The sequence below is a fragment of the Elaeis guineensis genome, chromosome 5 (genome assembly GCF_000442705.2).
Source record: "Elaeis guineensis isolate ETL-2024a chromosome 5, EG11, whole genome shotgun sequence".
Taxonomy (NCBI): Eukaryota; Viridiplantae; Streptophyta; class Magnoliopsida; order Arecales; family Arecaceae; genus Elaeis; species Elaeis guineensis.
The window spans coordinates 42,998,679-43,020,438 of record NC_025997.2 but is presented as its reverse complement, the minus strand read 5'-3'; the positions used below and the strand labels follow the sequence as shown (position 1 = coordinate 43,020,438).

Genomic DNA, 21,760 nt, shown 5'->3' with positions numbered 1-21,760 from the left:
TATCCTGCTGCATAAAGTGACAAACTAATGATCAATTTTCAAAGGAATGAACAAGTTCAAGCAGAAACATTTCACTTGAATTTACTACTATTTTAATAAAATTCAACTATTAGCTATGAGATATCTACTCTTCCATGATTTTCCCTTTCTACCGTACATGGACCTTAAAAAATGCAATATACAAACAGGACTTGCCTCTCTGCTAGCACGATTTCCAACATACACCACTATATTCATTTCAGGAAGCCACTTTCTGAATTCTCTCGCCCAGTTTGACAACGTCGAGAGTGGTACAACAACAAGAAAAGGACCATGAATTTGCTGAGTATTCTGCAACAAGAACAGGCAGACTACATCAAAGAAAACAAAAAGTGGGATTACAGAAGACAACATATTTGTAAGATAACAAATAACATACCTGAAGAAAGCCTAACATCGAAACTGACTGAACAGTTTTACCAAGACCCATTTCATCAGCTAAGATGACATTTGTATCATTTCTCCAGCTGTGCTAGAATATAGCCATGTCTAAGCATTCTAGGAGGAGGCTAACTACTGGTAGAACATTGGAAGTGACTGGTCTGCAATAGAATATTCTAACAGAAAGAAGTGATAGCATACCTGTTAACGAGAAAATTCAAGCCCTCCAGTTGATAATCACGAAGTTTACCTCCTTTCAGCCATTCAGGTTGCTCATCAAGCTTTCGCAAACTAGCTGAAGACAAAAAATAAATAAATAAATAAATCAAAGTTACAACTTTATACAGTTATTTGTAAAATGAGGTAGAAGTTGAGAAATTGCAAAAAAGCTTGCCAAAAGAAGCTACAGGAAACCCACGAGATGTACATCAAATAACTTCATCATAGACAAGGAAAAAGAGGACATGGTAACAGATGGAAAGAATAATTACAATAAACTTTAAATGATCAGGAATTAGATAGGAGTTTTCTAAACAGGAATTTCTTTAATGCAATGCAGATTCATGACTGAAGGGCAATGCATTAAGCCTTTTTCTTTTTTGCTTGACAAGATACTTGTAATGACAAGGAAGAACCTAGACATGAAGTCTACTGATATGAGAAAACAGTTGTATAAAATACCAAAAGTTTATTTAGTGTGTAACGACAATTTGATGCATTACTCGCATTAGAAACACAGATTTCAGAATAGAAGCATACAAAATACTAATAGAGAGACTCACAATTTTCTGTTGGCAATAAGTCAACAGAAAGAATCATATCTAAACCTTTACTAGTTATAAATTCATTAACTAACAACATGCATGAATATATCCCTTAAATGATGATGTTTATAAATTCAACCATGTCAGTTTGAGACTGAAAAGGACTTCAGTATAGAAATCACAGAGTTGTGGAAAAGTAAACTCATCAAACAAACAATTCTACAAAAAAAATGGAAGCAATAAATAATCTCGAGTATGATTGAGCAAGCAAGAGAAAATATTATGTGGAAATATGCTCTTAGCAAGACATGCAAAACATACCTTAATATGAAAGCACATTTGTTGCGGGGACCAGATTATTTGAACAGTTAAAAATTCACAAAACATACCACAAGCTTAGCCAATAAAACCAGATTGCCAAGGAATTTAAAAGTGCAAATTTTAGAATTTGTCAATGAACAATGACAGACATACAAAATGGAACCAAGATCTCAAATACTGGCACAAAATCCTGTACCATTTTCCTATGAGAACCGGTATGGATTGTATGATATCATCGGTATGCACCAGCATAGACTGGTACAGCCGTTACGTAACAGTACCACTATTTCATCATCCTGGCACCCATACCAATGCCAGTATCATGCCAAAAAGGAACAGTGCTGGTCGCACCTTCGCATTTCAGCCATTTTTGAAGCCATGAGTAGAACAAATAATATGCACAGCATGTTTGCTGGAAGCAAATATGTAAAGGCACAAAGAGATACTAAAGAAGATGATCCTGTCGGTAAAATAACTAAGGATCCTCTTTTATGAAGTTCCAAGACATCTACTAAAATCTAGCACAAAAGCCATTTTGAAGACAGCAGGCCTTCTCAACAAATGCAGCCCATTCTGATGATGATCATGACCCATTATTTTCTAATTTATCGGACAAGATGATATAAATGATCACTACTAAAGGAAAGATGCAAAATTTCATAATTGTTAAACAAAAAAGGTTAAAAATTATACACAAACTAGCAACCATACATTATTATGTTCCAATTTTAAGATCTTGACAGTGGTTTCAGTAGCAATATAATCAAAGAAAAACACAAACAGTTATATTCCACATTCAGCTTATATTGAGGACTAAGAACAAAACATAAAGAACATAAGAACACAAGACCTTTGCTTTTCTTCCTCTGGAAGTCAACCATCTTTCCTTGCACAGCCATGGCAGCCTCACGAGCCTGTTAAGATATAATATATTAGAAGTCACATATGCACAACAATTACAGTTCACAATGCGCAAAGACTGAATGCTAAAGTGGCATTTCTCTATCATAAAACCTCTAATCATCATGCTGATACGTTAGATCAGAAGAAGAAATCATATTATCTAACTATAAGACCGCAAACCTGGGCCCAGCAGCCTACACGACTGTGGTGTCGGGCCAAATTTTTATACATTCAGGTCAGGCCAGAGCCTAAAACACATGGTCTAGATGGATTTCCAGCTGGGTTTCGGAAACCTCTAGCCCAGCCCAAGTCTCTGGCCAGAAGCCCCAAATAATATGAATAGTTTTATTCATATATAATGAAAAAATATTAGACATATTAGATATACAGGTTTATTTGGTAATCTTGGCAATCCACTGAATGGATTCAACATTAACCAATTCTTCTCTCCACAAACCATTTCCACCACCATATTCCCTACCACCTTTGATCTCTATTATCCTCCCCCTACCACTACCTCCTATGCCTGGCCTCCAGCCCTATTCTCCTTCCATACTTGCTACCTTCCCTTTCATGCCCTAGACAACCCTCATGATTTGTTCTATCATAGCTACCACCTTTAGTGGTAATCCTGGCAGCTATCTTGTGTCCTCGGCTGTGGACTAATTGCCTGTCCTAGGTGGTAGTTATGCAAAGATACCTCCCCATGAGAATGAGGCAGCATATCAATGGCCCGACTATGCCCTTATCATCCATGTCCTAACATCTTCACTGATACCTCCATTGGCTCCAACACTTCATCTCCCATATTCCTAAGGCCATATTTGGTTGTCAGGGAATAGAAAATTGAGGAATTGCTTGTCAATTTCTAAGAATTTCATTCTTGGGAATCATTGGATAATGACTGACTTTGAATCCTGCGTTATGACAAGTATAGGTAATCTTGAGAGAATGATGCACATCTTATAGGACAAAAAGATTTGTCATACCATACCGAACCAAATGGTACAATTACAAGGTATACCTTACCCTACCGGTTGAATACCAGTATGCGTTACAGAGTTAGTACACCGAACTGGCCCCGTACCGACATTATAGCAGGTTGGCACTGATACAAGATCCGAAACCAAGACGGCAAACCTTGCACAATTTAGTATATTTTAATATATTAATATTGTACTAATATTTTAATATTACCTTACTAAAGTTATGTTTATGATATGCATATTACTAATATTAGTAATACTGCAATTAAATTACATGATTATATAAAATAATGATAAAGATTATGAACACTTTATCATGTATAAATAATATAATGTAACACATAATATTCTTATAAAAATTATAATACTACAAAATTATAACAATATAAACTATTGATCTTCTATTGTAATATTATATTAGTTCATATTATTAATATAAATACTAATAGTAGTAATACCATAATGCTCATAAAAACAATGCAAAGACACCATAAGCATCCAGCCTTTTCCCAATTGTTTGGGCTTGGAACAGAAGTAATACAACTATAAATAATGTAATATGATTTATAATAATATATTCATCCTTACACTAATTAAGATTATTTATTATAAAAATAACAAAGCATTATTATAAGAACATATAATATCATATATCATTATTAATATCATTATCTTAAAAACATTAATATTAATAATATCTTAAGAAATGCCATGAAAATAATCTAATATTAGTAATACAATGTAAACATTATTTAATGCATAAAATCAATATAATATCATATAAAATAAAATTATAATATCATCAATATGAATAGAATGATAAACATTATCATAATCAAAACATATATTGTAAAGGTGTAATAGTCATAATATAATTATTGTAATTATTATTACAATAAATAATAACAATCTAATATATATAATATAATATATTATGATATGATGATATCATTAATAAAAATAAATATTACAGTATTAATAATACATTAATAATAATATTAATACAATACATAGTATAGAATAGAATAATATATCACCTAATTAATACACAAATACGTTTTAAATATTTTAATATATAATTAATAATAAATATGATATGTAAGAAAATCTTTTTAATATTAAATATGATATAGCTTCTCTCAGATTACATGAATTCAATTTCTATGGGAGCCAGCATTCCTATGTCCAAAAAACTTACAAAACATGGGAATGGACTGGATGAGAAAAAGAAACCCATTCCCAGCTCCCAATTCAAGTGAAGCAATGTGGCCTCCAAGAAATTTTGATTTTTGAGCTTGAAAGGTCAGGGTAAACATTAACCAAAAGAAAAGGTCACCAACAATTGTTAGAGCTAAGGTTTAAGAGGATAAAAGCGATGGTGAAGGAAAAGAAGTGATGGCTAAGTTTGGGGATTGAACTTGGGCTCAATCTAAGCTCAGGCATGACCTTCCTAAAAATGGTCAGGCTAACGTTTGGCTGAGGGCCCAAACAAATTACTCCAGGTTGTGCTCATGCAAAGGGTGGCTGAACCAAAGTCTGGACTATTTCCAGCCCTATCCATATATGGCTCAACAGAGTCCCAAGTTATGTCCATATTGGTCACCATCCATCTTTGCTTGAATTGATAAAATAAGCTGACTGCGGTCACCATCCCCTTTCACAGGATGCATTCTATTTTATGTTATGTCTCCACAAATAGTCTGGACAGAGACAATTTACAGAAAGCACATATATACTAGAAAAAGAGTGTACAAGCCCTCGAAGGATATCGTTAACCTTATGATCCATAGAGGTACTTTTAACCCTTCATTACCAAAGCATCACATCATTTCCATATACAAATTATTCTTCAGAAATTCATGTTCCATCAGCAACTGTTCCAGCAACTGTTTAATATTAAAAAAAAAATCTACTCATCTTTCATGAATTTCAATTTTGTTTATCTGATCTTAAACAAATATTTATCCCAGAAAAAATAAAATAAAAGTCTACCGCATAAACAACATTACCTAACGCATAAATATCCACATGAACTTTAGGAATGCAGATACAACTAGGTAAAGCACAAAGCATGGATGGCAATAGAGTACATCAAGTTAACATAGAATATATACAAATTAACAACTCCCAATAGTTTTAACCAAGTTCAAATAACATTCAGGAAACATTAGGAAAAAAAACAATGGCCTACAAAGGGATTTTTGCATATATACCCATGCAATTCAAAATGTCCATCTCTGTCTTGTCCTTCAAGTAGTTAATGAGAAACACGATACCCATGACTGACAAGTTAGAATAAACTGCAAGAAGAGGCTCCTCTAAAGGCATATCAAAATTAATTGTTTATCAAGAAATTCTATATATACGTAGGAAGTATATAAAATGACGACTTCTAGGAACTTGATCCATGAATTAAGTAGAAAAGATCAAACCTGAAAATAATTTATGTAAGAAAATAGCCGGGACATCATGGCATAAGAAAAATTATAGAAGTATAAAACTTGGAAAGACTAAAAAAATATCAAGAAATAAAAACATAAGAAAAAAAATTGAATTGGAGTCCATAACAACTGAAAATTTGAAAAACTCAAACATACAATACAGAAGAAGAGCAAAAGGAAATTTTATGGGATCTTAATTGTTAGATAGCAAACATGACCGAGAAAGGACTGGATTCTATAAACAAAAATAAGAAGTAAACATAAAACAGGGAAGGAAATGATTTTTACATCCATCAAGATTGTACTTCTTAAAAACGGTGATAATTTTTTTTAACACAAACTCTGAGAAAAGGCACCTCAGCACCTCAGCTACCATTACAAGATATGAAGCCCAAGTGTCATAACTTGTAATGAATAAACAACCAGAGAATATATCCATGCCATGCATATACATGAAATATCCATGCAATAGCTTTGGAAGGATGTCTAGACCTACTAAAATATCTAAAAGAAACCATATAATAGACACAAACATTTTGCAGGAACACATCATAGTTCTACAATTTCCCATTTAACTATAATATATTTATACAATAAAATGCTAACAATCATGCTTCTCAATATCAAGACATAAATATGCTCTACCCAGGAGATGCATCAAAGTTTGTATCTTTTAATCAACAGAAAAAAAGAAATAAAGAGAGAAAACTACGTGTAACACAAAGTCCACAATAAAGAATTGTATTACCTTGTATTCATCTATTGCATCTTGAGCAAATGCAATATCAGTGTCCTTTTCCCTGCAACAAAATACAGCAACATCAATTGATTATCAGCAAAATACAATGATGAAGGATGGCATGAACTGGAATAAAGTATTACTAATAAAACTAAAGAACAGGCTAGCATGTAAGATAATAATATTCCTAGACAAAAATTTATCCCTGCCTTCTATAGCTTATGACTCACATGGTACTGGTACCGATTATTATACTGGTACCTACCTTACCATATGCTACAATATGTCCAATATGATACAACTCCCGTACTGACACAACAATGGAGGAGCCTTTTCTCACATCCCAATATATTGCCTGAAACCAGGTTATATGGGTTGGTTGGTACCAATGTTTGCCATACCACTCCATATCATCCAATACGGAACATACTATACCATATCATACCGACACCATCATACTAGTCCGTATCGCATACTGACACTATAAAAAGATAGTACCAATATGGGGTTCAATATCGAGACAGCGAACATTAGTACAACATGAAACCAACTAGACTTAGTTAGTTCAACCCAACATAGAATAATTCAACCCCTGCACTATACTGAACCTGATAGTTACACCATACTGATATGGTATAGTATGCCCCATACAAGGCAAAATGGGTCCGTACAATGAACTATAAACTCAACAAACCCAATGTATGCGTTTAAAAAACACCCACAAGCAAAGTTCGCAGTTTCGATACCAGACCCCGTACCAATACCATCCTATTAGAGTGTTGATATGGAGTACAGTACAGTAAGAAATGGCAAGACGTATCGAGTATCGGTACGTTATGAGACTGCATATCGGTTCAGTGTCAGTACGGTACGGTATCAGCCGATATGGCAAACCTTGCCCACAAGCATATTCACAAAATACATTATAAGTTTACCTAATTAATTACATCGACTAAATCGTCAATAGAATAACCTTTCATGATTATAACCACCCAACCTTTTACTAATAATAGCATTTGCTGTCTCGGTACCAGATCCCATACCTGTACCACATCCTATTACAATATCGATACGTGGTTTAGTATGATACATCAATATCAATAAGGTATCAGTACAATACAGTATGCCCCATATCCCAGTACGGGGCAATACAGCAAACCATGACTAACATACTCAAATATTTTATGTTATTAACATTAAATAACCAACCAAGCAAGGTTTAAAATGCCAATATCGAGCTCCATACTAATATTTTCCTAAAATCGTATGCTATCGAGAATGTACCATCCTAATTCTTCGAACAGTCTTGCATCTTCATATTGTAGCAGGATTTTTTGCTCGTCCATCTTCTAAATATTTTTCTTCTCTTTCTTGCTCCCCCCTTCCCTCCCTCTCCCTCTTTTGTTGTTTATGCCCAAACACCCCACATCCATGACTAAAGAAATGAGAAAAGAGAACATGGTCCCCATTCCCACAACTCTACTATTTTTTTTATGAAAACCAGGCAACCGGTTAGTCGCACGTTGGTACCAGCTGAACTAGCCTTAGCACCAACCAGGCTCGACTTGTCTCAACCAGGTGAGCAGGATGTCCCATCCAGTTAAGGGAGGTTTTTGAACAGAACTGTAGGTATCAATGGTAGTGAACTAACTTGCCAGTACCTAAATCCTTGCCAACAAGGATTTTGGAGTGCATTACAATCTCCTGTAATCCCTTAAGATCTCAACCAAGCTAACCAATTGATATCTTATAGGATAACATGTATCTTATTCCATGCCAGTTCACTTCATGCAATAATCTATCCCACAAGGCGATTATTCTCCCGCTACTTTGTCATTCAACTCACTAGGCTTCTAAATCACAACACCCCAATAAATATCATATTTAATGTTTAAAAAGGCAAAGGTGTCTAAAGTCTTAACAAGACAAGGCTTAAACCATAAGTAGTTTGGCAATTGGCATAAGCCACATTGATTTCTTCCAAGAGGCACAAAAACATAACCATATAATTTGACAATAAGAGAAGTAAAAGATGCGGGTGTTCATTGAAATTTGATATTTATCATGCATCCCATACATCAAATGAGCACAAAAAATATCAATCGTTAATGTCTACTTCAGTCCAGACAACTCATCATGAAAAAATGAATATAAATAGATGAGAAATACTTATTTCCTCCTGTATGCTTGTAGGACTTATCAAGATCTAAATTATATGCCTCCATTTGGCATAATTTATGAGGATAATTTATGCACCTCACATGAACCACCAGATGTGCTACCTATCTTACATGCTGCGATGTCATGCGAGTGAGCAGACTAATACAAGTAACACAGCTGAAAAGATTGATGAATACTACCAGACAGAAGTAGCAAAATAGCATTAACATGACAAATGATGAATTTGGCTTAAAACATTGTGAATCAATCTTAAGTTTTTCATGACAATACTTAACAGACTAACTACAGTGAAATTTGGCACAAAATATACCAGGTTGCTTCAGCATAAGAAAGCCCTTGCCACTTGACTAAATACTCAGGCACCACCTCGTCACCATCAACTCTACTGATTCTATCTGCAAATATCCTTTCTACCTGATTATGGTACATATGAAGACCAGTTAAAGCACTGACAAAGGAGAACATAGATGAGAAATAAATAAATTATAAATCAATGATGCAAATCAGATAAAATAAAACCTGGCTGTACTGTTTAAGTAGGTCTAACTCCATTTCCTTGCTTACATCGTGAACCTCAGCCTGTTACAGGAAATCCAAATTTATTTTAAATTGGCAATTTGTAAAAAAAAAAAGGATCATATAAGAAAGCAACATTTTCAATATCAGAGAAAACTAATTATTTGAGGGGCGGAATCTTGAGACCTGCGTGTCAAATAAGATACATGTTTTCCTTACAAGATGCATAATGAAAATAAAACAATAAAAAAAAATAAAAAGGAAAACAAGGAATACCATCCGGCAGAACAATGCTGTGAAAAACCACTAAAAGAAAGAGTAACATGGTGTATAGTCTCACCAAGGTAATATCATTACTTTTAGCACACAAAGTACCGGAATATCTGAATTTTCAGGAATGAAAATGAAAGGGCTAAACTAAAATTTGACATAAAATAGACACTTATTATAAGCATTCAAATTCTCATTCTCTTGCAAATAAGTCAAAACATATTTCCTACTCATTCCACAAGAATGCTTTCATGAAATTTTCTTAAATCTACTGAAGCAATCTTCCATATACTTTGTCACTCTATCATGCACATAAATGTATCCACCAACAGAAATTTAGTAAAAAGCTAATTGCTCATGCCAAAACAAGTCCTTTTATAGGTTGAACTCCAAGAACCATAAAGTATTTGAATCTACAGTTTCTCAATTTGTTGCATCATGTTCTTTAACAGACAGAGACGTCATTATGTTGGAAAAACTATATTTTAGTCAGCCAATTTGTCCCCATTGTTCTCTTTTCCAATGTTCATGTTTTGAATTCTGACGTTCCATCAAGATTTCCAAGCAGTTTATAGAAAATCTTCACAGTTGCACTCTATTCCATGCGGAGAATTTGAAGATATTTTCCTATACAGAACATAACTAAGTCTCTAGTGTAGATGGATCAATTATATTCCCAAGAAAGCTATGCCTCCGATGAAGGATGTTCATCCAGCATAATTTTAATAGACTCTAAAGCCTAAACCTTTGTGTCAAAAATACTTACAATCAAGATTTTAAATCCCGTGGCATGGAGGTATCCCAGTAACTCCATGGAACGAGATGCCCCGCTATCCTGTCCCGTTCTGTCCCGTCCCAACAGCCGTCCCGATCATGCATCCCGATAGATATCCTCCATCTCTCTCCCCTTATTTTCTCCTTTCTTTCATTTTTTTTCTTTTCCTTCTTTTTTTTCTTTTTTCTACCTTCCTTTCTTTCCTTTTTTTCCTTTCTTTTCATCATCCCTTTCTTTTTTTCCTTTTTCTTCTTCCTTCTCTTTCCTTTCATCCTTCTTTCCTTCCTTTCTTTTTCTTCTCCCTTCCTTTCTTTCTTTCGTTTTTCTTCTTCTTCTTTCCCTTCACTTTTCTTATTTTTCCATCTTCCATTCTTTCTTTCCTCCTTCTTCTTCTTTCCCTACATGGATGGATTTCGGAGTCCCGACCCCATCCCAATCCCATTTTCTCAGAGGAACAAGATGGGATAGCCGAGATGCCCCCTGTCCCACCGAGACGTAAAACCTTGCTTACAATCATGTTGACCCAAATGGAACATAAGCATACCCTTCCTTATCAACCAATTTGTTGAATTTGTTTCATATAATTTATAAAAAAAAAATTAAGTTCCATAAAAATCATCATCTCGCTTTAACATGTCAAACAATATCCAATTTCAATATCTCACCAGACAAGCAGCCATGCAACATGAAACAACTCTCAGAAAACTAAGGCGATCCCAGGCCAGATGGCCATTATAGCGTCAACTCTTAACAAGGACATTGCCATTTTATTTATTATTTTATTTTATTTTGGCCAATTAGAGGTGATTAAAGCAAACAGACCTATTAGTACTCGAGTGCCATCAGATAAGGTCGGTATAGTTCCTCTAGAAATATTGTGCAACTTCACTAGTTCCAATATCACAGGCAATTTGACATGCAGCATTTTTTTTCCAAATCAATTGATCAACCTACGGTTGAAAGATATCTCACTTTCAAAATTTATGCATCAAACCAAAAGGCAACATATTAGCCCGACTCATGTCAGTCATTAAATAAAAAGGAAGGATACAGCCAGGTAGTATTACCTCCTCACGTGACAAGGCCTTTTTGTATTTTCTTTCTTCAGACACTTTTTTCATGTAGTTCAGAACCTTTTTAAATCCAGTAAGCTGCCATTCACAATGTAGAGTTAAAAAGATATAAGCCTCAGAAAGCAAGATGCTGATATGGTTAACACTGAAAATGTAAGAGAAAAAAGGAACTATTTGCACAGTTACTTAAAATAATCACTAATATGACCCCGAATGTGATATGAAGGCTCACATTTTGAAGATCGGAGACTGGTTTCCATTGGCAGTGTAAATATGATTGTCCTTTCCATTTTATATAAAATTCCACTTCATCCCAATCAGGTTTGGAGTCTGACATTGTGCTGAGCACAAGAGGGAGAGTTGATTGGTTGTTCCTCATAGCTTCTTCAGCCCTGCCTTTTGGCTGGTGCCAGAGTACCTTTTCAATTGAATCTCCATCATCTTCTTCAGCATCCTCCTGCAAAACCTAGACAGAAAAGGCAAATGAAAATTTCAAAGGTGTAACATGATTAACAACATGCATGGCCTACCACATAATTCAGATTAGGAAGTCACTTGTAAAGGAATATTGGGTTCAATCAATGATTGCCATCTCATCTCGAAAACCCCAATTCAGGGTGCATCGACTAAAACCAGGATGGAATGGGACAAGATGGAGTTTGGCTCAATACAAGCCCCAGAGCAGTCCAAACACACCCGTGCCAGTCTCCATACTGGTCTGAACCGAGCAGTACCACTCCATACCAAGGTGCAAGGTGCATACTATACACATACCAACCTATAACACCCAAGTTCGGATAGGTACCAATGATAAAAAGTGGGGAAAAGGGATCGGGAGATGTCTCGGTATGGAGTGCATACTGTACCGACCTCACCGTACTAGACTGGTAACATGCTGGCATGATACTTGGAAACAAGATGGCAGACCTTGGGTTCAATAAAACAATGAGTTTATAAGATACTAGCTCTATATTGATCAAATTAAATTGTACCAAACCAAAATGTATCCAAAAAATAAACCACCTTATGAGGCTTCTATCTACCAAAACAGATTATCGAGTGGACAAATAACCTGATTATTTCCAAGCATGTGCTTCTTTAAAAAAAAAAAAAAGGAATTTTCAACAAGTAAACCAGCTTCTAGCATCTTGATGGCTGAAGGGGTGCTATCAAACCCTCAGCATGGCCTTTACAAGTTAAAAACATGCCACTGAGACAGGTTGAAACCAATAACCCAGCTTGTGATATCATTATCTCCAAGAACCTTACTGAAATCTTTGCAAGTTGCTCGCAAAATACATTTCATCTAACCTTCCAGAAAACCAAGGTAGGAACTTGAATGGACCAAGTAAAAGAACCACCAAGGAAATATACGGATTTTGATCCAGCTATGAAGAAATAAAGTTTTCAGATAAGGATCCACACCTTTTGGATCTTATTTGATCTTTCCTCATCATCACCTTCACTTTCCTCACTTTCAGCATACGAAATTTTTTTCACTGACCTACCAGATGTGCGAAGCTCGCGAATATGAGAATTCACATTTGCGGACACGGTTGATCGACCTCCAACTTTTTTAAGTAATTGTGATGATCTCCTTGTTTTATGGTCAAAGTCTTCATCAGTATCATCTTCTGAATCTTTTCCTGATGAATATTCATCATCCGAGAAAGTCTTCCCTCTTTTTCGTCGACTGTGTACAGAAGATTTCATTTCTTTGGACTTCATATTGCATCCAGCTTTACGGCGCACCTTTCGTCGTGGGCTTTCAATAAAATCATCTTCATCAGAAAGATCAAGGTCCTCATCATCATCATCATCGTTGTCGTCATCAAAATCATCGCTCTCTGATAATTTTGCCTGTTATCAAGTAAGAGATAAGTACAAATCTAAAACAAAAAAATATATTTAATTTAGCTTCCAACATGGCTACCTGATCAATATATGACCAAAAGAATGAAGATTATTTACAGCAATGAAGATGTAAAAAAATGTAGTGGAAGATTTTCTTAACTTCACATGGAAACAAAAATATCCTCAGCAAGATGCAGCATGCAATATTTTAATAAACTATCAGATATATGTTGCAGTTTCTCATTGTCCAGCAAACAATAAATGTAATTACATGCACATAATTGACATGAGCATTGATCCTCTTAAATCAATGAATCTGCTCTAACTACAATAAGACAGCCTACTTATTTTGAAGGTTAAGACTTAAGACAACAACCTAAGCAGGGTCTCCATTCCAATCAGAGGCTCATCCTAAACATAATATTACAAGCAAGAAAAAATAATCATCCCTCAAGTCCTCTAACATGAGTGAGATCATAACTGCCTGAGATAAAAACAATGCACTAAACCCATTACTAGAAAAGACAAACATTTTATTTAAACTAGCACATTAACCAAGCAATGATACATATAGTTACAAGACAATCAAACAGTAAACAATAGATATAAAATGAAAAGCAAAGTTAAAATAAAAAAGAGAAAGTTGATTATTCATACCCCTCTTCAAATAACATTTCTCTATAAACCATATTACCATACAAAAACTGACTTGCTTATTCAAATTTAGTAAAAATATCGGCACAAAATTGGAGAAGGAAAACAAATACAGAGAAGAGGGAGGTAGGAGGTGCAGCAATGTTAGATACCAGACCATTTCATCAACCACAAAATTGTGATGAAAGGATTCAGCAACATGCAAGAAGAAAAAACAACATTATTAAAAAAATACCTAGATAATTTCAAAAACTAATTTCAGCCAGACCAAATAAATTCTACTTTCGGCAGTTTAAACAGTTCTGACAGCTCTGTTCTAGTTTGGAAGTTTCAGTTTGTAAAAAAAAAAAAGATTTTAAAATGTTGATCAAAGTGAACAAATAAAATAACAGATCAAAATAAAAAAGTCAAGAACCATAAATTTCATAATTTAAGAATATATTTATTGTTTGGACCTTTTGATGTATTCTTTTGGTGGTTTCCCATTAAGTAAAAGTTAGTTTTCTGGAAAAATAAAAGATGCAAAAAGATAAAATTTGTGAGCACTAATTACCTGCTTGTAACTTACAATATTATAAATGTCTAAGTTTGGAACAACATAGTGTTGAGTGGGTTTAAAACTTCAATATTATGAATACTTACGAAATTCAAGTTGAGTCTAGACAAAGTGCTTCCAAATATTTGAAGAATGAAGAAATGCAAGTCATTAGAATAAAAACCTATATAGAAATTAAATTTGGCCCCATAAGTTAGTTTTGGGTGAAGCTCAGAAATTTACCCTTAATATTAGATTAGATTTAAGCTAAAATCAAAACCTTTAGTTTCAATATCTTCCGAACAAAACTTCAGACAATAGCAACATATATGTCACTATCATAACAAATAATTCACCTCTTTAGGGTTTTAATATTAGACAGAAAGTTGATTTTCTCCATACTCCTTCAACATACGTGATTTTCATCTAGGAGATACTCCCATTCCTTTGACCCCATAATTTCCACTAGAGTGCATATGGCACAACTAATCCTATTCTTGATGTATACATATTGATTCTTCAGCAGAATCCAATCAAACAGCCAAGATTCCACACCTCAGGCCAATGCCTTTTGGCTCCTACCTAAACCTTAAAGAATCGACCAACAGAGATGATCTACGGAAGTCATAATGGGGGGTAGATGTGCAAGGCTTTCAGCCTCCTAGCACAAAGTGCACAGGCATGTCTGGTACTTTTAAAGCAAAAAAGCACTCCCAGAAAAAAAAAAGTTTGATAGCATCCTCTAAAAAGTGTCAAAAAACGTTAAAAAAGCACTATTAAAAGAAGCTAGAAAACCTAGCTTCTCCTTCTCTTTTTCTCAAGCAGAAGCAACATCAAACACATCCCATGTGTTGTCAACCTTTGCTTCTTCATAACACGACTATAAATTACAGAAAGGAAAAAAAAGTATCTACTACAAAAATAGTAGTCTATTTCTGATCTAAAGCTAACAAAATTCACCCCTCGTTCTTCAAACTCAAAGAATTTTTTACTTAGAAGTCCGTAATAATAATAAAAACCAACAATAACAAAAATAATAATGAAAATGATTGCACCATTGCACCCTGTAGAATTTAGAGAATCCTATTCACTAAGGGCAGAAGGTGGCTGGCTTCAGAATTTCCACATCCTTGATATGTCATTCCAGAATAATTGACCCATACTTCCCAACCATCTCACTTTGATATTCCCAAATGAAAGTATATTGACTAGGGGAATATTGTCAAGCTAGGAGACCTAGACACTCTTCCCATGCCAAATGTCTTAATAGTTATCCCACCATTCCCATTCTAAAATTTTCCCTTATGAAGCAATCAAGCTGCCTATCATATTTCTCGGCCCCTTCTCCCTTTAATAGATATTCCAGTAATCAACTTCTTAACAACCCTTTTCCTCATTTCCAAATGTACAGTTCTTTTGGCCAAGCAAGTTATATTCCTGCCTTAAAAAATCCATCTGTCCAAATTCCCCCAACTTTTCTTTCCATTCAAGCCTTTCCCCACCCCAGAAGATGAATTTTCTCATCAGCATCCCAACTTCTTGAGCACAACAAATCATTTGGTATTTTTTTAAGCATATGCGTCACCAAAGCAAGTGCTTTGAACACAAACGTCAAACAGATAGCAAGTTTAACTTTTCCTCCTATGGCAAACTGTAAGTATTCAATCTAACTTGCTTCCGAGGGAACTTTCAAAGTTGTGGAAATGAGATCCCAAAATAACTACCTCAAACTCTTAATTAAGTATATTTATACTCAAAAATTACTCGAGTTGAGAGAAAAAAAGGAACTCAAAATTAGCAAGTTTTTATTAACAAAAAGCTCAGAAAAAATAATGTCATCATATAGGAGATGACTAATTCAACTCGTTGCACATCTTGACACACTTACTTATTCTTGCCATCCCAATTATAAAATAAGGTACTAAAATATTTAACAAAAATTAGAAGTTTGTCTTACTTAGAACCCTTACAAAAATAGAATTGGAAAAAAAAAAAGGAATGGCATGTGGACCTCCAAATAAGTAGAGCCCACAATGCAACCCAGTTACCCTCACTCCAATCAGATTTTTCAGAATGTTAGATGGCTTCAGCTTTAAAATTCAGTTAAGTCAGGCTCATGCCATTTTATTCCCAACCAGAGCAATATTCAAGTCTAACATGGGTCAGCTCTTAATTGGTCCAATGCAGCCCACCTTGACCTGACTTGATCCAAAAGGGATAAAATATAAGTAATAAGCATAAACCTTGCTTTCCCTGTACCTATTTATCTCATATCAATTATGCACTCCCTGACATTGCCCTCAAACACAGGTGTCCATGCATGAACATGCGCGCAATCAAACATGCACACCTCCCCCCCTGGTCTCTGCCACATGATTTCTGATTGTATGGACACTCAAAAGGCAGATCTGTGGAACTAAATTTTGGTTAGAAAACAAAAATTGAAGGACAAGAGTGCCATCTAATCTTAAATGACCAAAAAACATATAATTATTGGCAGATTGGTTGCTAAAATTACTGGGATTAAGCATTTTAATACACGAGGACTCATACAGATTGGCAACACGAATGTAGAAAACCCTTGCACTTTCAGTTTGAAAACTCATATGGGTATCGAAAATATAACCACTGAATATTTCACTCTTAATTTTTTTGTCTTTGATATATTCATCAACATCTAGAAAACCTACATGTAACAGCAAACGTAACTCAGGAGAGGACCTTGTGACCATCAACATGCCAATGAATAATAATAGGGTGACATGAACCTTAAAATTGCAATTTAATGCTATTTTTATAACTGTTCATATAAAACAACTTAAAATTGTGTTCGAGGTGATAATGGAAAGTCATGGCTGGCAGCTAGAACGAGACAAGAGTTGAGAAAATACACCAATACGCTGGTGCAGGATCAAAAACATATAATTCAGTAATATCCTCTCAACTTGCACAAGTGTTATGACCCTTTGAAATAGTGTTAAAAAAAAAAACATTTTTATTGTGCATTGAAGGATGTTGCTGGATGATAGAAAAGTTATGTAAATCACAATGGGCATAGAGAGGCAGAATAAACATATGGGTGTCAAGTAACAAATATAAAGATATATAAAAATATAACAAAGGTTGTCATCTAAGCTGCCAAGATGCAAACAAAAGGGAGAAGAGTCCAGTGTAGCCAAAGGCCCAAGAGAGAACTAAATCCTAGATTTACACCATCCTAATTTACATCAACAATATTCCTTTGAAGTAAGGGTCATTGATTGGTGCCATGGTAAAGGGCTTGAGCTGACAAGTACAATGGCGCGGATCCTAGGGCAGCCACTTCGTGCAAAAAAAAAAGGATAAAGGTTAGATCTGTCCCCAGTCCACCCTTCCAGGATCCTAGACTGCTGGGACCAAAACTAGGTAATGGCCTAGTAGTCCTTTAAAGCCATAGAACAAACTAACCGCATCTGAACACTTCCCTAAAGAAGGTTATGTCTAAATGCTACAACTGGAGAGAGAGAGAGAGAGAGAGAGAGAGAGAGAGAGAGAGAGTTAAGAAAATTCTAATAATGGTAAAGTATAAGAAGATCAAAGAGCAACCTTGTCCTTTGTGCCCCTTCCTATTTCGCTAAAATCTGGCTCAAAATCAACATCATCTGGATCATCTTCTGAAAGCAAACAAACAGGAGGCTACATTAATACTTAATAAAAAAATAAAGTGTGTAGCTTGCAATTTTCTCAAAGGACTCCAAACTGCTTCTTAAAAATGCATTTTAAGAAAAAAGACAAAATAATTCACCTTCTTCTTCATCTTCTTCCTCATAGTCCTCATCATCATCGTATTCATCATACTTTGCAGACTTTGTACGCTTTGACTTGCTCTTGTTACTGGAAGCTGGCTTCAGTGGCAATCTTGAATCAGAGTTGCTAGGATGGCTTGGTCCTTTGTAATGCAATGAGTCACTCTGCTCCTCGCCATCCTGCTCATAATAATCATCAGACAGCATCTCATCTGCAGGTACATCAACCTGCCCTCTATGAGGCCTTCCATCATCTCCCTGTCCATCTGATTCTTCAAAAGATTTAACATCAGATTCTTCCTCACCTTTATTACCATCATACTCTGCATCTTTAGACTCCCACATTGGTTGGCAGTCCTTCCAGAAATTCGAGCCCCATTGACCAGGAGTTGTTCTTCTTCCAGGTTTAGAAGTGGCATTCCAACCAGACGTATCACTCTGCTGTCTAACAGTATCAAGTAGCTCCTCTTCGCTCTGGTAAGTGTCTTCTGCCTTTATATCAATGTCCTTATCACTAATACTCACATCCCCATCTCTATTGCCTGCAGAGGCATATGCATCCTCAGTTCCACTGTCCCATGCCTTCACATTCAAGTCATGCCCAGATTCCATCTTGTTCCCATAGCTCCTAAAGAAAGCCATTGCAATGTTACATAGAAGTGTCCAACGTCCACCTCACACTCTTACTGCAATAAAAAGGGCTCTTTTAATTCCATTCTATCTTAATTCCTGCACTGTAATCAGTAAACCAACAGCCATCTTTGATCTAAAAGCTGTTAAGTTGCTAAGATGGGAAGTAAAAACTTACACTCCAACTCAATTCCATAAAAGTTATGCCCTGCAGCCCATGAAAATTAATTTCCAAATCCATATTGCACCCATAAACCCTAAACTCCAATTCCAGAAACAAAAGCTCATAAATTTTAAAAACCGCATGCGATTAAAACGAAGCCACATGCATATCCATATCCACAATCAGCAATCTTTGCATTCAAAACAATCCATTTATAGAAAAAGGAACCCAAATCTAACACATTAGAACGACAATCTAAACAACGCGATCAAAGAACAAAAACTCTCAGCCAAAAAAGAAGAAAAAATAAATAACTATTATCAAACAAACAAGCAGCAGCGAACACTCTACCAAATTGGAAACAGAGAATCTAAAGTCAAACCGAATCCAATCAGAAAAAAGCCCCAGAAAGATCAGCCCATGGGATTCCACCCCGATCGACCCCGGAAACGATCGAAGCCAACTAAAAGCCAGGCGGATCAGACAACAAACACCCTGGAAAAGATCAAACCGATTGCCAAAACTCTCATCAAAAGCATAGAAACGGAGGGCAGATTGAAAGAAAACCCGGAATCGGAACGAAAGGGCTCGCGCCCGCAACGAAACCGTGTGAGCGGGAAACGCTGAGGACGGAAACAAGAGCAGATTCGGTGGAGAAGAGACGTACCTCGGAGAATCGATGAGAAGAGAGGGGAAGGGGCGGTCTAAATAGGAGGCGGCGGCGTGCAGGTTCGCCAGCGTGCGCCAGGGAAGAGGCGGTGGTGGAGAGTGGGAAGGGGACAGGGGAGAGAAAATATTCGATTTTTTTTAAAATTTTTAATTCTTTTTCCCAAATTTTTTTTTTTTTCTTCTGAGGGCGAATCGGCAGAGGAGAGGGCAAGGAAGGGGGTAATCGGTAGCAGGTTTCGGCGATTTATCGGCCGATTTCGGGCGGCGGGAGAGGGGGGTTTCGGATTCGCGGGTCGACGCCTCCCCGAGGGAGAGGGGAAGAGAGAGGAGGGGCTGTCAAATAAGGGGAAAAGAAAGGGTGAGATTACAGGCGGAGGGTTTTTTTTTTTCCTTCCAGGGAGATACGTGTTTATAGAGAGGGCTCTCTATATCTCTCATTCTCTCTCTTATTTCTCTCTCTAGGACTCGTATTGGGGCACTCTAATTTCCTAGTTCGAGTGGCGTGGAAGGGTCCAATAAAAGCGTGCCACGTAGGGGAATATTCAAGTGAAGATGTGCTCCTTAGAGGTCGTTACGCTCTTGAGCGGGGATTTCTCTGGACTTCAAGGAACGCCCTGCCCTGGGCTTGGGGTTTGGAACGCCCGTTGGTCCGTAGGACCCTTTTAGGAATACTGTGGTCTGGCTACCTGGCGAGGGGCGAGATGGAGTGGCTAGCGATTGGCTGGAACTCGTGCCTCGCGTGTGGTATTCCGCAGGAGTACGATAGGTAGGGATGTGCCGCTTACAGGGCGGCAGGATGATCGAAGGAATTGGGCTGTGGTTTGTCTTCCAATGGTAAATAGCAGTGTAACTTTCTCTCTTCCTTCTTACTTAAAAAAAAATCTCCCTTTTTTTTTCCAAATATTTTAAAATATAATATAAACTAAAATAATAAAATAGATAAAAAAATAGAACTAAAAATGATAAATATAAGACTGTATATATATATATATATATATATATATATATATATATATATATATATATATATATATATATATATATATGTGTGTGTGTGTGTGTGAGCACACACATCCATTGTTGGAGGGAGGGGGAGCAGGGCCACCATGATTGCGATAATTACTGCGATCTCGATCGCATCCATGGCCACAACTATGACCTCACTCACATTTAAAATTGTTAAATGATGTCACATTCACTTTAGGGAATGGAGCTGAACCAATTAGGCGGGCTTTATGATTTCTCATTAATAGCTCATTATTTTGTTTAGCCACAAGAAGATATGTAATTAGTTCAAAGTATTTCGTAAAATTCTTTTCACGATATTACTACTGCAAGAGCATATTTGCAGCATGAAAAGTAGAGAATGTTTTCTCTAACATATCCTCATCAATAATGTTTTCTTTATATAATTTCAATTATGAATTGATTCTAAATATTACTGAATTATATTCACTTACAATTTTAAAATCCTATAATCGTAAATATATCCGATTATAATGAGCTTTTGGAAGAATCACTATTTTCTGGTAGTCATATTTTTCCTTTAAATTTTTTCAAAGATTAAGTGAATCTTTTACCGTAAGATACTTAGATTTTAATCCTTCATGGAGATGGTAACGAAGAAAAATCATCGCTTTGGCCTTATCTTGAATGGATGCTTTATTTGCTTCTTTAATTGTGTCTTTAAGACCCATAGCATCGAGATAAATTTCAGCATCTAGTATCTGTGATAAATAATTCTTACCCGTAATATCAAGAGCCACAAATTCAAGCTTTGCCAGATTTGGCATGATAAAAACTATCATAAAATATAGCAAAAAAATTAGAAAAATAAACATTCAATATAATAATGATTTAATAATTATGAAACTATTAATCAACCTATAACAAAAAAATGAATGAAAATATTAACAAATTAATAGATAATGCATTCAATCTACTACTATAATAAGATCAAAACAAGAAATTTAATGGGATCAAAATTACCTATGGCAATCAAAATTACCTATGGCAATCAAAATTACCTACTAAACATGCCTTTAGACTTGTCGTACTCTCTTCTCTTGATTTATATGGCA

General features: G+C 35.6%; 1 protein-coding gene across 3 annotated transcripts in view; it reads right to left on the bottom strand.

Moving 5' to 3' along the window:
* The window catches only part of LOC105034387 (protein CHROMATIN REMODELING 5), a 56,953-nt gene extending 36,884 nt beyond the window's left edge, over window positions 1-20,069 (bottom strand). Inside the window, exons 1-13 of one of the 3 annotated variants that reach the window (XM_073257919.1) lie at window positions 19,678-20,069; window positions 18,217-18,903; window positions 18,018-18,085; window positions 12,815-13,249; window positions 11,622-11,855; window positions 11,384-11,467; window positions 9,275-9,334; window positions 9,066-9,169; window positions 6,584-6,635; window positions 2,356-2,419; window positions 622-715; window positions 419-506; window positions 196-330 (exon numbers count right to left, since the gene is read on the bottom strand). In XM_073257919.1, coding sequence (XP_073114020.1) covers window positions 196-330; window positions 419-506; window positions 622-715; window positions 2,356-2,419; window positions 6,584-6,635; window positions 9,066-9,169; window positions 9,275-9,334; window positions 11,384-11,467; window positions 11,622-11,855; window positions 12,815-13,249; window positions 18,018-18,085; window positions 18,217-18,859 — 2,061 coding nt within the window. In that variant the 5' untranslated portion in view covers window positions 18,860-18,903; window positions 19,678-20,069. The remainder of the gene's footprint in view (window positions 1-195; window positions 331-418; window positions 507-621; window positions 716-2,355; window positions 2,420-6,583; window positions 6,636-9,065; window positions 9,170-9,274; window positions 9,335-11,383; window positions 11,468-11,621; window positions 11,856-12,814; window positions 13,250-18,017; window positions 18,086-18,216; window positions 18,904-19,677) is intronic. The other 2 variants (XM_010909529.4, XM_019846986.3) reach the window with 2 other exon arrangements.
* Window positions 20,070-21,760: the final 1,691 nt, after the last annotated feature.